Source organism: Scyliorhinus torazame, chromosome 3 (assembly GCF_047496885.1).
Source record: "Scyliorhinus torazame isolate Kashiwa2021f chromosome 3, sScyTor2.1, whole genome shotgun sequence".
NCBI classification, from domain to species: Eukaryota; Metazoa; Chordata; class Chondrichthyes; order Carcharhiniformes; family Scyliorhinidae; genus Scyliorhinus; species Scyliorhinus torazame.
This window is the reverse complement of record NC_092709.1, coordinates 264,058,779-264,077,357: the sequence shown is the minus strand read 5'-3', so window position 1 is coordinate 264,077,357 and position 18,579 is coordinate 264,058,779. Positions and strand designations below refer to the sequence as shown.

Genomic DNA, 18,579 nt, shown 5'->3' with positions numbered 1-18,579 from the left:
CTCCCCCCCCTCCCCCCCCCTCCCCCCCCCCCCCTCCCCCCCCTCCCCCCCCCCCACCCCCCCCCCCCCTCCCCCCCTCCCCCCCCCCCCTCCCCCCCCTCCCCCCACCCTCCCCATCCCCTCCCCCCCCCTCCCTCCCCCCCCCTCCCCCCCCCCCCCTCCCCTCCCCCCCCTCCCCTCCCCCCCCCCTCCCCCCCCCTCCCTCCCCCCCCCCCCTCCCCTCCCCTCCCCTCCCCCCCCCCCTCCCCCCCCCCCCCTCCCCCCCCTCCCCCCCCCCCCTCCCCCCCCCTCCCCCCTCCCCCCCCCTCCCCCCCCCTCCCCCCCCTCCCCCCCCCTCCCCCCCCCTCCCCCCCCCTCCCCTCCCCCTCCTCCCCCCCCTCCCCCCCCCTCCCCCCCCCTCCCCCCCCTCCCCCCCCCTCCCCCCCCTCCCCCCCCCTCCCCCCCCCCCACCCCCCCCCCTCCCCTCTCCCCCCTCTCCCCCCCTCTCCCCCCCTCTCCCCCCCCTCCTCCCCCCCCCTCTCCCCCCCCTCTCCCCCCTCCCCCCTCCCCCCCCCTCTCCCCCCCCCCTCTCCCCCCCCCTCTCCCCCCCCCCTCTCCCCCCCCATCTCCCCCCCCCCCTCTCCCCCCCCCTCTCCCCCCCCCCTCTCCCCCCCCCTCCCCACCCTCCCCCCCCCCCTCCCCACCCTCCCCCCCCCCTTCCCCCCCTCCCCCCTCCCCTCCCCCCTCCCTCCCCCCTCCCCTCCCCCCTCCCCTCTCTCCCCCCTCTCCCCCCCTCCCCCTCCCCCCCTCCCCCCCCCCCCTCCTCCCCCTCTCCCCCCCCCCTCTCCCCCCCCTCCCCCCTCCCCCCCTCCCTCCCCCCCACCTCCCTCCCCCCCCACCTCCCCCCCCCCCACCTCCCCCCCTCCTCCCCCCTCCTCCCTCCTCCTCCCTCCTCCCCTCCCCCCCTCCTCCCCCCTCCCCCCCTCCTCCCCCCTCCCCCCCTCCTCCCCTCCTCCCCCCTCCTCCCCCCTCCCTCCCCCCTCCTCCCCCCCCCCCCCTCCTCCCCTCCCCCCCCCCCCCCCCTCCTCCCCTCCCCCCTCCATATGGAGTATCCAATGACTAATGCTCTACTCCTCTCTCCCTCCCCTTCTCAGCTACAGGGACAGACTGTGCCCAGAGGTCTGTACCCATGGCTTACCGCTGGTAAGCCCCCCCTCCCCTTCCCTCCCCTCCCCTCCCCTCCCCTCCCCTCCCCTCCCCCCCTCCCCTCCCCCTCCCCTCCCCTCCCCCCTCCCCTCCCCTCCCCTCCCCTCCCCTCCCCTCCTCCCCTCCCCTCCCCTCCCCTCCCCTCCCCCCTCCCCTCCCCTCCCCCCTCCCCTCTCCCCTCCCCTCCCCCCCTCCCCTCCCCCCTCCCCCCCTCCCCCCTCCCCCTCCCCCCTCCCCCCTCCCCTCCCCTCCCCCTCCCCTCCCCCCTCACCCCCTCCCTCCCCCTCCCTCCCCCCCTCCCTCCCCCCCTCTCCCCCCCTCCCTCCTCCCTCCTCCCTCCTCCCCCCTCCTCCCCCCTCCTCCCCCCTCCTCCCCCTCCCCCTCCTCCTCCCCCCCTCCTCCGCCCTGTATTGACTGCTTCCTCCCAGCCCCTCTCACCGTCACCCATCTCTCTTTATTCTTCGGAGTAACTACATCCCTGAAGCTTCTATCTATGACCACCTCTGCCTCCCGAATGATCCGAAGTTCATCCAGCTCCAGAACGTGGTTTCTGAGGAGCTGGAGATGGGTGCACTTCCCACAGATGAAAATCAGCAGGGACACTGACAGCGTCCCTCACCTCAAACATTCTATAGGAGGAACATTGCACTGGCCTTCCCTGCCATCCCCTCTAGATAAAAAAACAAAGAAAGAGCTTACCTGTTATTCACTCCCCTTCTCAGCAAGCACATCACTCAGCAACCTCTGCGCCCCGCACGATAACACCCGAGGGAAATAAAAGAAATAAAACTACTTGCCAGTCACCAGCCAATCCCTTACCTGTAGGCTGTGACTTCACGGTTCAACTTCTTTCTACTTCTACCTGCCCTCGAGCCTTCCTCTTGATCTTTACAGCAGTTGTCTTTTTCCTTAGTTATAGGAGGGGGTAGGGAGGGAAACACTGAAGAAGTGTTTCAGGTTTACGTGTCACTTGACAACAGCCCCCTCCACAAACCACCTTCAAGTTAGAGTGAGCGCAACAGACGTATGCAAATTGCCCCCCCAACAGCCAATCAGCAGCTATGCTCTACTGCCCTCTGCTGGATGCTTGTCCTTCACTTGAACAGCTAGGGTCTCTTGCTCAGGTACACCTTCAAGTTAGGGTGAGCACAACAGACTTATGCAAATTGCCCCCGCAACAGCCAATCAGCAGCTCTGCTTTACAGCCCTCTGCTGGATATGGGCAGCACGGTAGCATTGTGGATAGCACAAATGCTTCACAGCTCCAGGGTCCCAGGTTCGATCCGGCTTGGGTCACTGTCTGTGCGGAGTCTGCACATCCTCCCCGTGTGTGCGTGGGTTTCCTCTGGGTGCTCCGGTTTCCTCCCACAGTCCAAAGATGTGCGGGTTAGGTGGATTGGCCATGCTAAATTGCCCATAGTATCCAAAATTGCCCTTAGTGTAGGGTGGGGCTGCTGGGTTATGGGGATGGAGTGGAGGTCTGGACCTTGGGTAGGGTGCTCTTTCCAAGAGCCGGTGCAGACTCGATGGGCCGAATGGCCTCCTTCTGCGTAAATTCTATGATAATCTATGATATGTTAGCATCCTGTTGAATCTTAGTTCATTCAGATTACATTTTCCAGACAATACATATATCAAGGCTGTCTCTGAGCATGTTTACCAGAGTAACAGTGACGCCGTTTGTGATGTCCTTGGGTAATTTCACAACTAATCGAAAGACCAAGATATGGTTTTGTTCTTTTTGTTGCAATAATATGACCAGTCTTGTAAATTGGGATTAAAACAAATTCAATTTTTAATGAAGTGCTCTATGTCAAAATGCCAAAGAATGCCAACTTAAAACTGTTTTTTCGGGCCCATTGCTGAAAACAAAATAGTTATTTTTGTTTTCCAGCTTCAGATGGGAAGAAAAGTGCCTCAAACTCTACCTAATGTTGCCATGGTAACTTGAGCTATAGATCAAAAGGAACATTCCCTCACACCCCAACAAATGTTGATGCAGAAGTATAATGGAAGATAGTTTTACGCAGATCCATAAGGACAAGACCATTCTAGGTTATTTTGGAGTGATGTGTTTCTGATGATTCAAAGTAGTTTTCCAAATTCATGTCATGTTTAACAAAAAGTACCACATTAAATGTGATTGGTGTTGAAATTATCCAGTAATTTTAGATGAACAAGAACATTATCTTTCCATTCCCTATTGCAGTTTTAAGCGCCCTGACTTACTTGGCATTCCTGCCAGTTAAGGAAAAGGCCAAATGAGGAAAATTGGAGATTGAGCCAATTACTTGTAGTCATCAGCAAACTAATCCAAGCAGATGCTTGGGAAGCAGATGCACCGTTAAATTAAGAAATTGAATGACCGCTATCATGAAGCAAAATAATTTGGGTTATTTAGCATCTTTTGTTTTAGGACAACTCTAAGCACCTTGAGCTTTTTGAAGCTTATATGACTACAATGCAATCAATTTCCACATGGTGAGCCTTCATAGACAACGGTGAGATATAACCCACTCATCTGTTTCTGGCAGTGGTTAAAGGGCAAGTCATAGTGAGAATTCTCTACTGCTCTTCAAAAAATTCTGAGATAATTTTCATCCATGTGGTCAAGCAGACAGACCCTAGTTTAACAGGTCTGGCAGCATCTGTGGAGAGGGAAGGGAGCTAAAGTTTTGAGTCTGGGTGACTCTTTGTCAACTGTTTAACAGTGCAACCAAAAGAGGATGTCTCCCAAGGTTCAGCACTGCAACTCTTACTGCACTAACATGTCATCCTAGATTTCATCCTTGAGTCCTAGAACACAGCTTGAAATCATGAACTTCTGACTTGGGCAATCCGCAGTCACTGAGCCAAACCACAAATTGAAGGAGGAAATCCACAAGAGGAATTTCTAAAAGGCAATAAATTGAGATTAAATTTGAATGTTTTGAATGCTATGGTCCTATATTTTTTTTTGTTTTTCACCATGCAGGATTTTGGAGACTATCAGGATGGTTACTATTCAGTTCAGACAACTGAAGGAGAACAAATTGCACAACTTATAGCTGGATACATTGATATCATTTTGAAAAAGGTATCCCAGTAAATTTCTTTGACAATTATAACCCACTTTGCTTACAAACATGTTCACAATTTTCATAGGATCTCCAGTGCTATAGACATGGGTAAGGAAATTAAAGTTTGCCAATCTTTGGAATTTCTGCACCACAGAGCTATAAAAGTGGTCACCAGGCTATTCCCTGAGAATTCTGGAAATTCTGTCAGAAACAAATAATGCAACAACGTGGCAAAGAACTGTTTGAACTTCAGGAGGTTTCAAGGTCATTATGCACCAGTCTGTGCTCCAGGCTGAATTTTGTGATGGGGATGAGGAAGATAAAGTTGTCTTCAGCACCCCCGAGCTGGAAACTGCAAAGTTGGTCAGGATTTCGGTTTCTATTCTCTATCTCTTAATTTCTAAAATTATGATTATACGAGTTGATACAGCGTAGGTTTACTAGAATGCTAATGAAGGGGTTTCGCTGTGATGAGAAGCTGAGTAAATTGGGCTTATACTGCCTGGAATTTTAAGTTCTGAAGGGGCTGCACAGTGTAGACACCGACACGTTCTCAGGATTAGGGGCCAATCATTTATGACTGACGAGAAACTCCTTCACTCAAAACATAGTGAAACTTTGGAATTCTATGTCAAAAGGAGTTTCTTGGTGCTTCATCATCGAGCTTACTTAAGGCCGAGATAGACAGGTATTTGGCGTCTCAGGGAATTGAGGAAGATGGGGAGCGGGTAAGAAAGGGCAGTGGAAGCAGAAAATCAGCCACAATTAAATTGAATGGTGGTGCAGGCTCAAGGGACCATGGGGCCTTACCTGCTCCTATTTCATATCATATCAGATGAGCACAGGGTTAAAATTGATAGAATAAAAACAGGAATTGAGAATAAATGTAGTTGTGGTTTTAAATCACTTACATACTCAAGTAAGAAATAATGGAGATGAATGGGAATGCTGGTGTCTGTGTCTATACATGGAAAGGATGTGGTGCAAAGTGGTCAGTTTTATATTGCCAGTGGAATTCTTTATGTAAGTTTGCTTGAATTTTTATCAGTGAAACTTTGCATTCTCTTATGTTAAATATGAGTATAACTAGTTTAATATTCTCCGGTATCAAGATTTTAAACTACTTTATTTCTAAGTCAAGTTGAATGACTAACATTGAAGAAAACCATTGAATTGTTTTTTTTTTTTAATAAAACATTTTGAGGTATTTGTGATTTTGTAACAATAACAGAAGAGACAGTGTACATACAAATTTAAACATAGTGCAAAGGCTGTCTTCCTCCCTCACCGGTCCCACCTTTCTTACACACTAATCTAAACTGAACCCCACCCCTCTCTGCTGACAGTTAATTTTCTCTAAAGAAGTCGACGAATGGCTGCCACCTCCGGAACGAACCCTGACATTGGCCCTCTCAGGGCGAACTTGATTTTCTCCAGACAGAGAAAGCCAGCCATGTCACTAAGCTAGGTCTCTGACTTCAGGGGCTTTGATCCCTCCAAGCTAATAGTATCCGTCTCTGGGCTATAGGAGGCAAAGGCCAGAACGTCTGCCTCTTTCTCCTCCTGGATTCTCGGATCTTCCAACACTCCGAAAATCGCCACCTCTGGACTCGGTGCCACCCTTGTTTTTAACACCTTGGACATGACATCCGCAAACCCCTGCCAGAAACCCCTACGCTTTGGGCATGCCCAGAACGTATGAACATGGTTTGCTGATCCTCCCACATACCTTGCACACCTGTCTTTTATACCAAAGAACCTGCTCATCCGGGTCACTTACATGTGTGCTCCGTGAACCACCTTAAATTGTATCAGACTGAGCCTGGCACATAATGTGGACGCGTTGACTCTACTCAACACATCCACCCAGAGACAATCCTCTATCTCTCTTCCTAACTCCTCTTACCATTTGTGTTTCAGCTCCTTGGTCTGCGTTTCCTCTGACCCCATGAGTTCTTTATAGATGTCCGAAACACTCCCCTCTCCCACCCATACTCTGGAAACCCTGTCCTGTATCCCCCTTGGTGGTAGGAGTGGGAAGGTTGAGACCTGTCTGCGTAGGAAGCCCTGCCCTTGCAGGTATCTAAACTCATTCCTTTCCCTCAAATTTCTCCTCCAACTCCCTCAGGCTGGGAAAGCTCTCCTCTATGAACAGATCTCCCATTGTCTCGATCCCTGCTCTTTGCCATCTCTGAAACCCTCCATACAACCTCCCCGGGGCAAACCGATGATTATTGCAGATTGGAGACTAGACCTATGCTCCCTGTGCTCCTGCATGTTTCCTCCATTGCCCCCAGACTCTCAGGGCTGCACCCACCACGGGACTGGTGGAGTACCGTGTCGGCGAAAATCATTGAATTGTTGACCGTATTAATAAAGATGTATACAAGCTGGATCTGAAAATCCAATTGTGAATACGTCCCGTATTGGATAATTACTGGGAATGTCTTCCAATTTTAGAAGCTCCCCGAGGTGATTTAACCTTTGTGGTCACCCATTTTCAATGCTACCGAGTGTTTCTGCATTAAGTGCATGACGATAGCACAAGTGATTAGCACTGTGTCTTCACAGCGCCAGGGTCCCAGGTTCGATTCCCCGATGGGTCACTGTCTGTATGGAGTCTGCACTTTCTCCCCGTGTCTGCGTGGGTTTCCTCCGGGTGCTCCGGTTTCCTCCCACAGTCCAAAGACGTGCAGGGTAGGTGGATTGGCCATGATAAATTGCCCATAGTGGCCAAAAAGGTTAGGAGAGGCTATTGGGCTATGGGGATGGGGTTGAATTGAGGGATTAAGTGGGTCGGTGCAGACTCGATGGGCCGAATGTCCTCTTTCTGCACTATGTTCTAAATGACCAAATGTTGATTAAAAATTGGCTGCCGCGACTGAGATTTCCAGTGGCAGGAAAGTAAGAGGAGAAATAGATGGTTCTGAAATGTGTGTGTCCTGTTCGCCAGTGGTTTAGTAAAAAGCATGCTGGGTAACTTGGCTTTCAATGCACATATAAATCAACTTTCCATTTTGCAGAAAAAAAGCAAAGACCATTTTGGGTTGGAGGGTGATGAAGAATCCACAATGTTGGAGGACTCTGTGTCTCCCAAGAAGTAAGTGAAAAAATAAAACATGCAAACCACTTCATAGTTTTTTTTAGGGTTTTTGAGACTAATATAAATATGCACAATCCACATAAACGAAACTGGGAAAGGCAAATTCTTTCTAAACTGGCAGGGGCTTTTCACAGTAACTTCATTGCAGTATTAGTGTAAGCCTCCTTGTGTCAATAAAGATTATTATATTTTCTTTCTGTTCATTGTTGGCGCAGACATCTTCTACGTGTCTCTTTCCCCCCCCCCCCCCCCCCAAAAAACCCAGTGTTTGTAATTGTGCCTTGAGAAGTGAGGAAATCGTTCTTCTAACAATGGCATGTTCCTTTGTACAAAAAAAGGGCATTGATAATTTTACCACTTGTGTCCAGTTATGAGAATAGGTTGCATAAATTTGGAATGTATAGAAAGTTGAGGAATGCTTAAAACAATAAAGGTATTTAATGGGGCTGATGCAGAGAAGCCTCTCCCTGAAATGAATGATTGGCCATTCAGTAGTGAAGTGACGAAGCACATTTTCCCAGGCAAGACGGTGAAAATTGTGATTTCTTTCTCTCTCCCATCCTCCAAAACAAATTAGGTGTTGGATCAATTGGAACTTGATTGAGCTTGTTAGATCTTTGTTAAGTATTCAATGGTGGAACGGGCTTGCAGGAGGCTGAATGGCCTGCTGCTCTTAACATGTTCCTATGTTCTTTTCTGGTCAAACGATTTAACATCAGAACTGCGACTATGATTTGGTAATGAGGAGCAGCTTGAATATTCTGATTCTCTTTGTGTGCTTGTAATTTGTGTACGATAAGTTGACACTATTTTGTGTGCACTGTTACTTTTGCAGGTCAACCATCATGCAGCAACAGTTTAATAAAACTGGCAAAATGGAGCATGGGTCTGTAGCGTTACCTGCAATTATACGTCCTGGTTTTGGTGGTCAGGGGAACTATCAGGTTGGAACAATGCCAGCCGCCCAACAGCAGATGACTAGTGGACAGATGCACAGAGGACATATGCCTCCACTGGTAGGAAACTATACTTAAATAACTGATTGTTAATTTGTTTTTGGATTAACTTGTAAAAAAACATAATAGAAACCTTTTAGAATTGGTGCTTATCAACCACTATTGAAAAAAGCAACACTGATTTACCCTGGTCAGTGTTACAGGATCCCCTTCAAATTCTGCCCCAGGGTATAATAGTTGCTCCCTCTGGTATGTGCCTGGTGTTTATGCTTTCTGATTTTACTTGGATGTTGTTTTAATTTTTTGGGGGTGTTTAAAACAGTAGCCAACTGTGTATGCTAAATAATCTTGATGCACAAAGAAAAATCTGTTGAAATGATTATTACCACTTTGTTAGGGTGGCACGGTGGTTAGCACGGCTGCCCCTCGGCTCCAGGGATCTGGGTTCAATTCCAGCCTCGGGTGACTGTGTGGAGTTTGCATTTTCTCTCTGTATCCGGGCCAGGGGCCTAGCCAGTCTGCATCAACCAAATGCATTTTATAACTTCCTCTGGGCCCAATGGGGATTGTAACTCTTGGGCAGGTTTCACCGCCGGCGGGATTCTCCATTTTGCCAGCACCTGGGGTTTCCCGGCGGCGTGGGGCTGCCCCACAATGGGAAACCCCATTGACCGGCTGGCGTAGTGGAGAATCCGCCGGCAGGTAGAGGCTGAAAAGTGGCGTGGTGGGGCAGAGAATCCAGCCCCTTGTCTCCCACCGCTGGGATGAATAAGCTGTCCAAAAAGTCAATCATGACAGATCCCTCCGCCGGATGCTCCGATCTATAAAGACCCCGATAGAACGATTCAAAAGCCGCAGTAATCCGAGGGAGGTGGTAGAGACCAAGCTCCTGCTTGAGTTGCATACGTGTACAATTTCCCGGGAAGCCACCTGACGCTTAAGTTGGTGAGCCAATAGGTGACTGACCTCTATATTCATAAAACAGCCCCTCATGCCAACACTTCGTGTTAGGCGCAAGAGAGTACTAGTGGTTCACCTCCAGATGGAGTCCACAGGCCTCTGCCGCTCCGCCCTCGCTGTCTTCGCCATGTGTGCTTTATAGGAGATCATTTCCCCCCCCCTAATGACCACCTTAAGTGTGGAAGGCAAGATTGACTCACATTTATTAAATGCTACATAGCAATGGCAGTGGACATCCATTCCCAAAACTTCTTGTCCGCCCATGATGTTGTGTCCAACCTCCATGGCAGGCTTTAGGAGGGACCTAACTCTAGTACCAAATCAACAATGTGCGGGGCATGGTCCGAAATCACAATCCCTGAGTACTCAGCTGCCACCATAGAAGGGAGGAGAGACCTATCTACCACAAAGAAAATCAATCTGCGAGTATCCCTGATGAACATGCAAGAAAAACTAACCACGCCACCCCATCTGCAGCTTTGCCTGGTTCCTGACCTGCAATGAGCCTCTTGAAAAACACCACATCGAATGTAAACTTTAAAAAAAAATTTTTTTTAGAGTACCCAGTTCATTTTTCCCAATTAAATGTGGATTTAGCGTGGCCAATCAATCTGCGTTGCATACGTTTGGGTTTGTGGGGGTGAAACCCATGCAGACACGGGAGAATGTGTAACCTCTACGTAGGCAGTGACCTGGGGCCGGGATCGAACCCGGGTCCTCGGTGCCGTGAGGAAGCAGTGCTAACCACTGCATCACTCTGCCACCTGAATTTAAACACTTGAGGTGAGCCAATACTCTCTACCTTTTCACTGGGCCACTCAATCCCATGACGTTCCAGGTGACCAAACGAATTGGAGGTTCCCCCCCCCTCTCAATCTGGAGTCAGTCACTTCCACCGAGAGAGAATACCTTTTCTTTTTAAAAAAAAAAAAGTTCAGAGTACCCAATTCTTTTTTTCCCAATTAAGGGGCAATTTAGTGTGGCCAATCCACCTAACCTGCTTTGGGTTTGTGGGGATGAAACCCATGCAGACAAGGGGAGAATATGCAAATTCACAACGGAGCAGTGACCAGGGGCCGGGATCGCACACGGGTCCTCGGTGCCGTCGGCTGCAATGCTAACCACTGCGCCAGCGTGCTGCCCCAAAGAGAGATTACCTAAAAGATATAAAAGGTACAGCAACCAAGCCCACCTAAGATGGACACCAAACCAAATCACAAGACTGAACAAAGAAAAATCTGCAGGTACCATCAGCAAACTACACATCCCCCCCCCCCCCCCCCCCCCTCCCTCCACCCAACGCCATCGCCCCTGAATACTACCACACCCAAATACACACACAAATTGAGGCAAGGCAAACATAAACAACTAAAATCTACTTTAGTATCATATTATTAACTTGCAATTTTTACGATGCCATTTTCTTTCTGTTTTTAGACATCTGCACAGCAAGCTCTCATGGGAACTATTAATTCCAGCATGCAGGCTGTGCAGCGAGCAACAGAAAATCTGGATGATGTCGATGCTTTGCCTCCCCTTGGACATGATGCTGTAAGATAATTATGATTAATTCCCTGAACCATTACATACCTCAATTATATTAGTAACTACTTGATCTGTGCCTATAAGTACAAGTGCGTGAACCTCTGCATACGTCAATGGCTCTAGTAACGTCAGATAAAATTCTACAGAACATATATGACAAACTGGCACTGTGGCATGATTCTGAGAACTATTGGATTGTTGGTTCGTGGATCAGACTGGCTGAAACAGTGGCATAATGGCAACAGGTTCAGGGATTGATTTTGACCAAGGGACATTGTAAAGTCGTACATTGTTGGAGAACTGTGGGCAGTAAAATTGCTCACGCGGTTGTTTGTGACTTGCTAAATCAATATTTATAGGTTGCATTGTAAATTGTGCTGCTGATATAAAGGAAAAATAGAAAACATCTGCCACCTGGCACCATAACTTGTAGAAATTCAATACAATGTTAATCACTTCAATGTTAATTTGCTCCTCGTGTAGTTGAGCACATTACTCATGAAAAGGTCCAGATTTACCCATTTTACGTATAGCAAATGCACTATGAATTAAAAGAGGTGGTTTACCAGCTCTTTGCTCAAGGGAAGCAGAAATGTCAATAATTTTAATGGTCAAGTTGAATAGCTCATTTTTTTGGTAATTTGAATGTTAGTTATGAAGATCTTAAGAAATGAATATATCATGATCCACATGTATATATTTCTAAATTAGAAAGAAACATCTTTATATGTATCCAGCAAGAAGAAATTGCAACCTTTAACAAAGCATGAGTTTTATGACATATTAAGTTACAGATATGTGAATTTGATAAGTAGAGGAAAGCAGAAAAACTGCCTGCTTTATTTAGCAAGCTGCATTCAGTACCTTTAGTAAGTGATCAGTGATATTCTCTTTAAGTCAACATTTTTGGAGAGTAAATAGGCCCAACTTTTCAAGCCTATACTGGCGACTGAGTCCCAAGTCTAGATATCACTCTGGTGGCCTGCTATTGCACCTTCTGTAGAACCCCTCTAACCATTGTTAGGTAATGAGACTCTAAATTTGGGCTTTATGTTGCCCAAGTATAACAGTCTTTGTTTTATATTCAATGATCCTAGCTCTGTGTAATTAGTGTCCATTGATGCAACAATTGAAGAATTAAGAATGATTTCCTAGCTGCAGCTTCGCATGTAGGTTCGGCACAAAGGGGGTGAGGTAATTTATAGCTCTGTGATTGAACTGATAGTAAGAAATGTGAGGGAGTGAGGATAGTAATTCAAACTTGGATCAGGGTTTGCAAGAGACGGGCAGAAATGGAAGTCTTGATTATTGGAGTTCCATGGTCATTTGGAACTGTGGGTAAAGATGCTGCATTTCTAGAAGATGAGAGGTCTCTGGTAGGTAAGCAACAATGTCCTCAAGCATGAAAACACAACGTATAGGACTGCTAAGTAAAATGAATAGATATGTATAACTATGACAGCAAAAACTTGGTTGAATTAGTGCAAGCATTACTTGTTAGGAAGTGCTTGCACAGGCAAGACTCAATACTTTATTAATAGGTATATTCAACAGTTCGATAGGGGCAACGTTAAAGATTCTAGTCCTGTATAGGTCATACTGCAGTACAAATTTTATTCTGAATAGAAAGTGTCTCCAAACTAAACAACTCCTGATGTAATGACTACACTTTTGTAACTAAATATGTGGAGTTAACTGCCCCAAAAGTGTTTGCATCCTGTCTGGACTAGAAAAATCATCAAGTGATTGTTAGCTCTAATTTATTGTGCGTGTGTTCCCATTTCATTATTTAAAATAATAATTTTATTGCTTTGCTTAAGCCAATCTCTTTACACCTTTTAGAAATGAGTTATTGCAAGATAAATATCCCCTAATTGAATAATAATGTAATTGCATACTAATGTATTTGCAAAATGTTATATTAATCCAGCCATTATATTATAAAAACTTTGAATTTAAGCAATATTGAGAAGCATGATGTTTTTATTTCTAATTTAAATCGCAATTCAATATTGTTCAATATGCATTTAAAAATGGAATATCGATCAATTTGTTATCACTTGTTCTAGATGGTCCCTGCCATTCACCAGTGGTATCACTGAATATCCTGTATGGGGGAGCTCAAAGGTTGTCACTTCACAAGCTTACTTCTAAATCAGACTTTATTCTGATCTGTATATTGTGATCTTGCTTCGTATGCTATTATGCAGGTCATCCTGGAGACCTGATGATCCATTTTCCTACAGTAATTCAATTGCAGGGATAATTATAAATTGACATCAGAATAGCATGGATTTGATTTTTAATCGGGGGTTTCATGTTTTTATGTTCTAGGCATCAAAAGCATGGAGAAAAAATAAAATGGATGAATCCAAACATGAGATTCATTCACAAGTGGATGCCATTACTGCAGGCACAGCATCAGTGGTCAACCTCACTGCAGGTCAGTTAAAGATGTGAAGAATGTGTTACTCCTATGTATTTTTAGAACATGAAATTACATCTAACAATTGGTACGATTATTGGTGAACATTTTAAAGTAATTATGTTAGTTATAGAATCTTGATTCTTCCAGGGGGGTCATCAAATGCACAGAGGAGGCAATTTGGCTTGTTGTGTCCATGCCAACTCTTGGCCCACTCTTTCACTGTAAGGCAGCATATCTTTTACCTTGAAATGCTTATCTAATTCCCTTTTAGAAAACTACTATTGAATCTGCCACAGCCTCCCCCTTAGGCAGTGCATTCCAGATCCTATCCACTTGTTGTGTAATAAAACGTTTCCTCCAGTCCAGGGTACTTGTCAGCCTTTAGTCCCATTAGTTTTCCTGGTATTTTTTTCTGCAATGATGGTAATTGTTTTAAGTTCCTCCCACGCTTTCCCCCCTTGATTTTCTGCTTGTCTGGGGATGCATTTTGTGCTTTCTGCTGTGAAGACAGATCCAAAATACTTGTTCAAAGTCTCTGCCATTTCCTATTTTGTCATTATTAATTCCCCAGCCTAAACCTCTAAGGAATCAATGTTTACTGTAGCTGCTCTTTTCCTTTTTATATACTGGTAGAAACTCGTCCTATTTTTTATATTTGTTGAAAACTTCCATTCTAATTTTTTGGTCAACCATTGGTTTCTAAAATGTACCCATTCTTCTGGACTATTATTTGCAGCATTATATATCTTTTCTTTCAATTTGATACCATCCTTAGCTTTGATTCATTGCTAACCACGGAAGTTAATATTAATTGACTAGTTGATCAACTCCTGATCTCAGACAAGAGTTTAATACGGAAAAGGCCACACAGTGAGTCACTTGGAAGGACACTGGGAGACAGAATGTACTGTGGGTAGATGACTGCAATGCCCTTCACAAAAGCAGGACAAATCCATTCACTGCCCTAATCGGTCTACACACAACAAAGTGATGGAAAGTGTCACTGACCGCGTTATCAAACAGCACTTATTCAGCAATACTCAGCCCATGGATACTCAGTTTGGTCTGCCAGGGCCACTGAGATCCAAACCTCATTACACTTCTGGTACAAAAATGGACACTGCCTTTTAAATCATGGCAGCATTTGATCGAGTATCACTTCATTGGAGTGATCACTTTGCTCAAAGAAAGAAGGTTGTGGTTGTTGGAGGCCATTGACCTGGCAAGTGGCAAGTAACATTCATGCCACACAAGTGCCAGGCACTGGCCATCTCCAACAAGAGATGATCTAACCACCGTCCTTGACACTTAATGACATTACAGTTACGCAATCCCAACCAGCAACATCCCAGGAGTTACATTGACCAGAAAATTAACAGGCTCAATGATATAAATATTGTGGCTACAAGCAGGTCAGACACTGGGAATTCTGCTGCAAATTACTCACCACCTGACCCCACAAAGCCTGTCCACCATTTTTAAGGCACAAGTCCAGAGTGTGATGGAATATTCTCCACTTGCCTTGATCCAGTTTTACACCATCCAGGACAAAGCTGCCCATCCACCAATGTAAATATTTGCCCCCTGAACCACCGGCTGATGCACAGGGGCAGCAGTGTGTACCATATATTTTTTTAAATTAATTTACAGTAACCAATTCATTTTTTTACAATTAGGGGACAATTTAGCATGGCCATTTCACCCACCCTGCACATCTTTGGGTTACGGCGGTGAGACTCGCGCAGACTCGGGGAGAATGTGTAAACTCCCACAGACAGTGACTTAGGGTGGGGATCGAACCCGGGTCCTCGGCGCCATGAGGCACAGTGCTAACCACTGCAACTGTGCCGTCTGTGTGTACAAGATGCATTACAGCAATTCACAAAGCCTCCTCCAAAAGCATCTTGCAAACTGATGATCTCTGGCAACTAGAAGAACGAGGATAGCAGATTACCAGCTGCATGGTTCCCCTCCCAAGTCCCACACCATGCTGACTTAGAATTACATCACTACTCCTTCACTTGCTGGGTCAAAAACTTGAAACTCCCTTCATGACAGCACTGTGGATGTACCTATACCATGGAGGCGACTAAGGGCCAGGGCTCCAGTTCAATTTTGAGAATCACTGGCATGGTGCGAAAGAAGGAGACCCAGAACACCACGGGCTGAGAACAAGACCAGAACATGTACACATGATTTTTAAAAATATATATTTATTAAAGTTTTTTAACACAATTTTTCTCCCTTACAAACAATAACCCCCCCGTAACAAAAAAACGAAATCGCACAGAGCAAGATATTTACATGGCAAAATGATATATTTACACAGCTTTGTACACTGGCCCTCACCCGTATGTGTCAGTTTCCCCCACCCTTCATGTTATCTCTTGCTCATCCACCCTCACAGGCAGTCTCTCTTTCCCCCCCCCTAAGGTTGCTGCTGCTGCTGACCGACCTTCCTCTAACGCTCCGCGAGATAGTCTAGGAACAGTTGCCACCGCCTGTAGACCCCCTGCGCAGACCCTCTCAAGGCGAACTTAATCCTCTCCAACTTTATGCACCCAGCCATATCATTTATCCAGGCCTCCAGGCTGGGGGGCTTCGCCTCCTTCCACATTAGCAAGATCCTTCGCCGGGCTACTAGGGACGCAAAGCCCAGAATGCCGGTCTCTTTCGCCTCCTGCACTCCCGGTTCGTCCACTACTCCAAATATTGCTAGCCCCCAGCTTGGCTTGACCCGGACTTTCACCACCTGAGATATTGCTCCCGCCACTCCTCTCCAGAACCCCTCCAGTGCCGGGCATGACCAAAACATATGGACATGGTTCGCCGGACTTCCTGAGCACCTTCCACATCTGTCCTCTACCCCAAAGAACCTACTCAACCTCGCCCCTGTCAAGTGCGCTCTGTGGACCACCTTAAATTGTATCAGGCTGAGCCTGGCACACAAGGAGGAGGAATTAACCCTACCTAAGGCATCAGCCCACAGACCTTCCTCGATCTCCTCCCCCAGCTCCTCCTCCCATTTACCCTTCAACTCTTCTACCAGCGCTTCCCTCTCTTCTTTCAACTCCTGGTGTATTTCCGACACCTGGCCCTCCCCGACCCATACACCCGAGATCACCCTATCTTGAACTTCTTGTGCCGGGAGCAACGGGAATTCCCTCACCTGTGGCCTCACAAAAGCCCTCACCTGCATATATCTAAAGGCATTTCCCGGGGGTAACTCTAACCTCTCCTCCAGTGCCTCTCGGCTCGCAAACGTCCCGTCGATGAACAGGTCCCCCCATTCTTCCAATCCCCGCCCGATGCCAGCTCTGGAACCCCCCGTCCATCTTCTCCGGGACAAACCGGTGGTTACCCCTGATCGGGGACCACACCGATGCTCCCATTGCACCCCGGTGCCGTCTCCACTGGCCCCAGATCCTTAGCGTTGCGGCCACCACCGGGCTTGTGGGATACTTTGTCGGCGAGAGCGGCAGCGGTGCCGTCACCAACGCCCCCAGGCTCGGTCCTTTGCAGGACGCCATCGCCATCCTCTTCCATGCTGCCCCCTCTCCCTCCATAACCCACTTGCGGATCATCGCCACATTTGCTGCCCAGTAGTAGCTCCCCAGGTTTGGCAGCGCCAACCCTCCTCGGTCCCTACTGCGTTCCAGGAACCCTCTCCTTACTCTCGGGGTCTTATTCGCCCACATAAACCCCATAATACTCCTGCCTACTCTCCTTAAAAAAAGGCCTTCGTGATCACAATGGGAAGGCACTGAAACACAAACAGAAACCTCGGAAGGACCACCATTTTGACCGACTGCACTCTACCCGCCAGCGAGAGCGGTAACATGTCCCATCTTTTGAAATCCTCCTCCATTTGCTCCACCAATCTCATCAGATTCAGTTTGTAGGGTCCCCCAACTCCTGGCTATCTGGATCCCCAGATACCGAAAGCTCCCCTCCGCCCTCCTCAGCGGTAGGTCCCCTATCACTCTTTCTTGGTCCCCCGCCTGTAATACAAAGAGCTCACTCTTCCCTATATTGAGCTTATAGCCCGAAAACTCCCCAACTCCCTTAGAGTCTGCATGACCTCCACCATCCCCTCCATTGGATCCGCCACGTACAGCAACATGTCATCCGCATATAGCGACACCCGATGCTCTTCTCCCCCTCGGACCACCCCCTTCCATTTATTAGACTCCCTCAATGACAGGGCCAATGGTTCGATCGCCAATGCGAACAACAGGGGGGGACAGGGAGCACCCCTGCCTCGTCCCTCGGTACAGTCGAAAGTACTCCGACCTCCGCCGGTTCGTCACTACACTCGCCACCGGGGCTCTGTAAAGGAGCTTAACCCAATTGATAAACCCTACCCTGAACCCAAACCTACGCAGCACCTCCCAGAGGTACTCCCACTCTACTCGGTCAAAGGCCTTCTCCGCGTCCATAGCTGCCACTATCTCCGCCTCTCCCTCCTCCGATGGCATCATTATCACGTTTAAGAGCCGCCGCACATTGGTGTTTAGTTGCCTGCCCTTTACAAATCCCGTCTGGTCCTCGTGGATTACCCCCGGGACACAGTCCTCGATCCTCGTGGCCAGCACTTTTGCCAGCAACTTTGCATCCACATTGAGTAGCGAGATCGGCCTGTACGATCCACATTGCAGTCGATCCTTGTCCCGCTTTAGGATCAAAGAAATTGTCGCTTCCGACATTGTCGGGGGCAGGGTCCCCTCCTCTCTTGCCTCATTAAAGGTCCTCACCAGTACCGGGGCCAACAGGTCTGCGTACTTCCTGTAGAACTCCACCGGGAATCCGTCCGGTCCCGGGGCCTTCCCCGCCTGCATGCTCCCCAAACCCTTGCTCAGCTCCTCCAACCCAATTGGTGCCCCCAAACCAGCCATCTCTTGCTCCTCCACCCTCGGGAATCTCAGCTGGTCTAGGAATCGTCTCATCCCCTCTTCCCCCACTGGGGGCTGGGATCTGTATAGCTCTTCATAAAAGCCTTGAATACCTCGTTTATTTTCGTCGCACTCCGAACCGTGACTCCCCTTCCATCTTTGACTCCCCCTATTTCCCTCGCTGCCATCCTCTTACGGAGCTGGTGTGCCAGCATCCGACTAGCCTTTTCCCCATACTCGTAGGTCGTCCCCACTGTGCCTCCGCCTTCCCTGTGGTCAGCAGGTCAAACTCCGTCTGGAGCCGTCGTCTTTCCCCAAGTAATCTTTCCTCCGGGGCCTCTGCGTATTTCCTGTCCACTCTCAAAATCTCCCCCACTAACCTCTCCCTTTCCATACCCTCTGTCTTCTCCCTATGAGCCCTAATGGAAATTAGCTCGCCCCTGATCACCGC

General features: G+C 48.2%; 1 protein-coding gene across 1 annotated transcript in view; it reads left to right on the top strand.

Annotated features, from left to right (window-relative positions):
- LOC140409092 (talin-1) overlaps window positions 1-18,579 on the top strand; it is a 359,042-nt gene that overhangs the window by 200,671 nt on the left and 139,792 nt on the right. Inside the window, exons 12-16 of the mRNA XM_072497200.1 lie at window positions 4,160-4,261; window positions 7,268-7,344; window positions 8,183-8,363; window positions 10,701-10,814; window positions 13,143-13,251. Coding sequence (XP_072353301.1) covers window positions 4,160-4,261; window positions 7,268-7,344; window positions 8,183-8,363; window positions 10,701-10,814; window positions 13,143-13,251 — 583 coding nt within the window. The remainder of the gene's footprint in view (window positions 1-4,159; window positions 4,262-7,267; window positions 7,345-8,182; window positions 8,364-10,700; window positions 10,815-13,142; window positions 13,252-18,579) is intronic.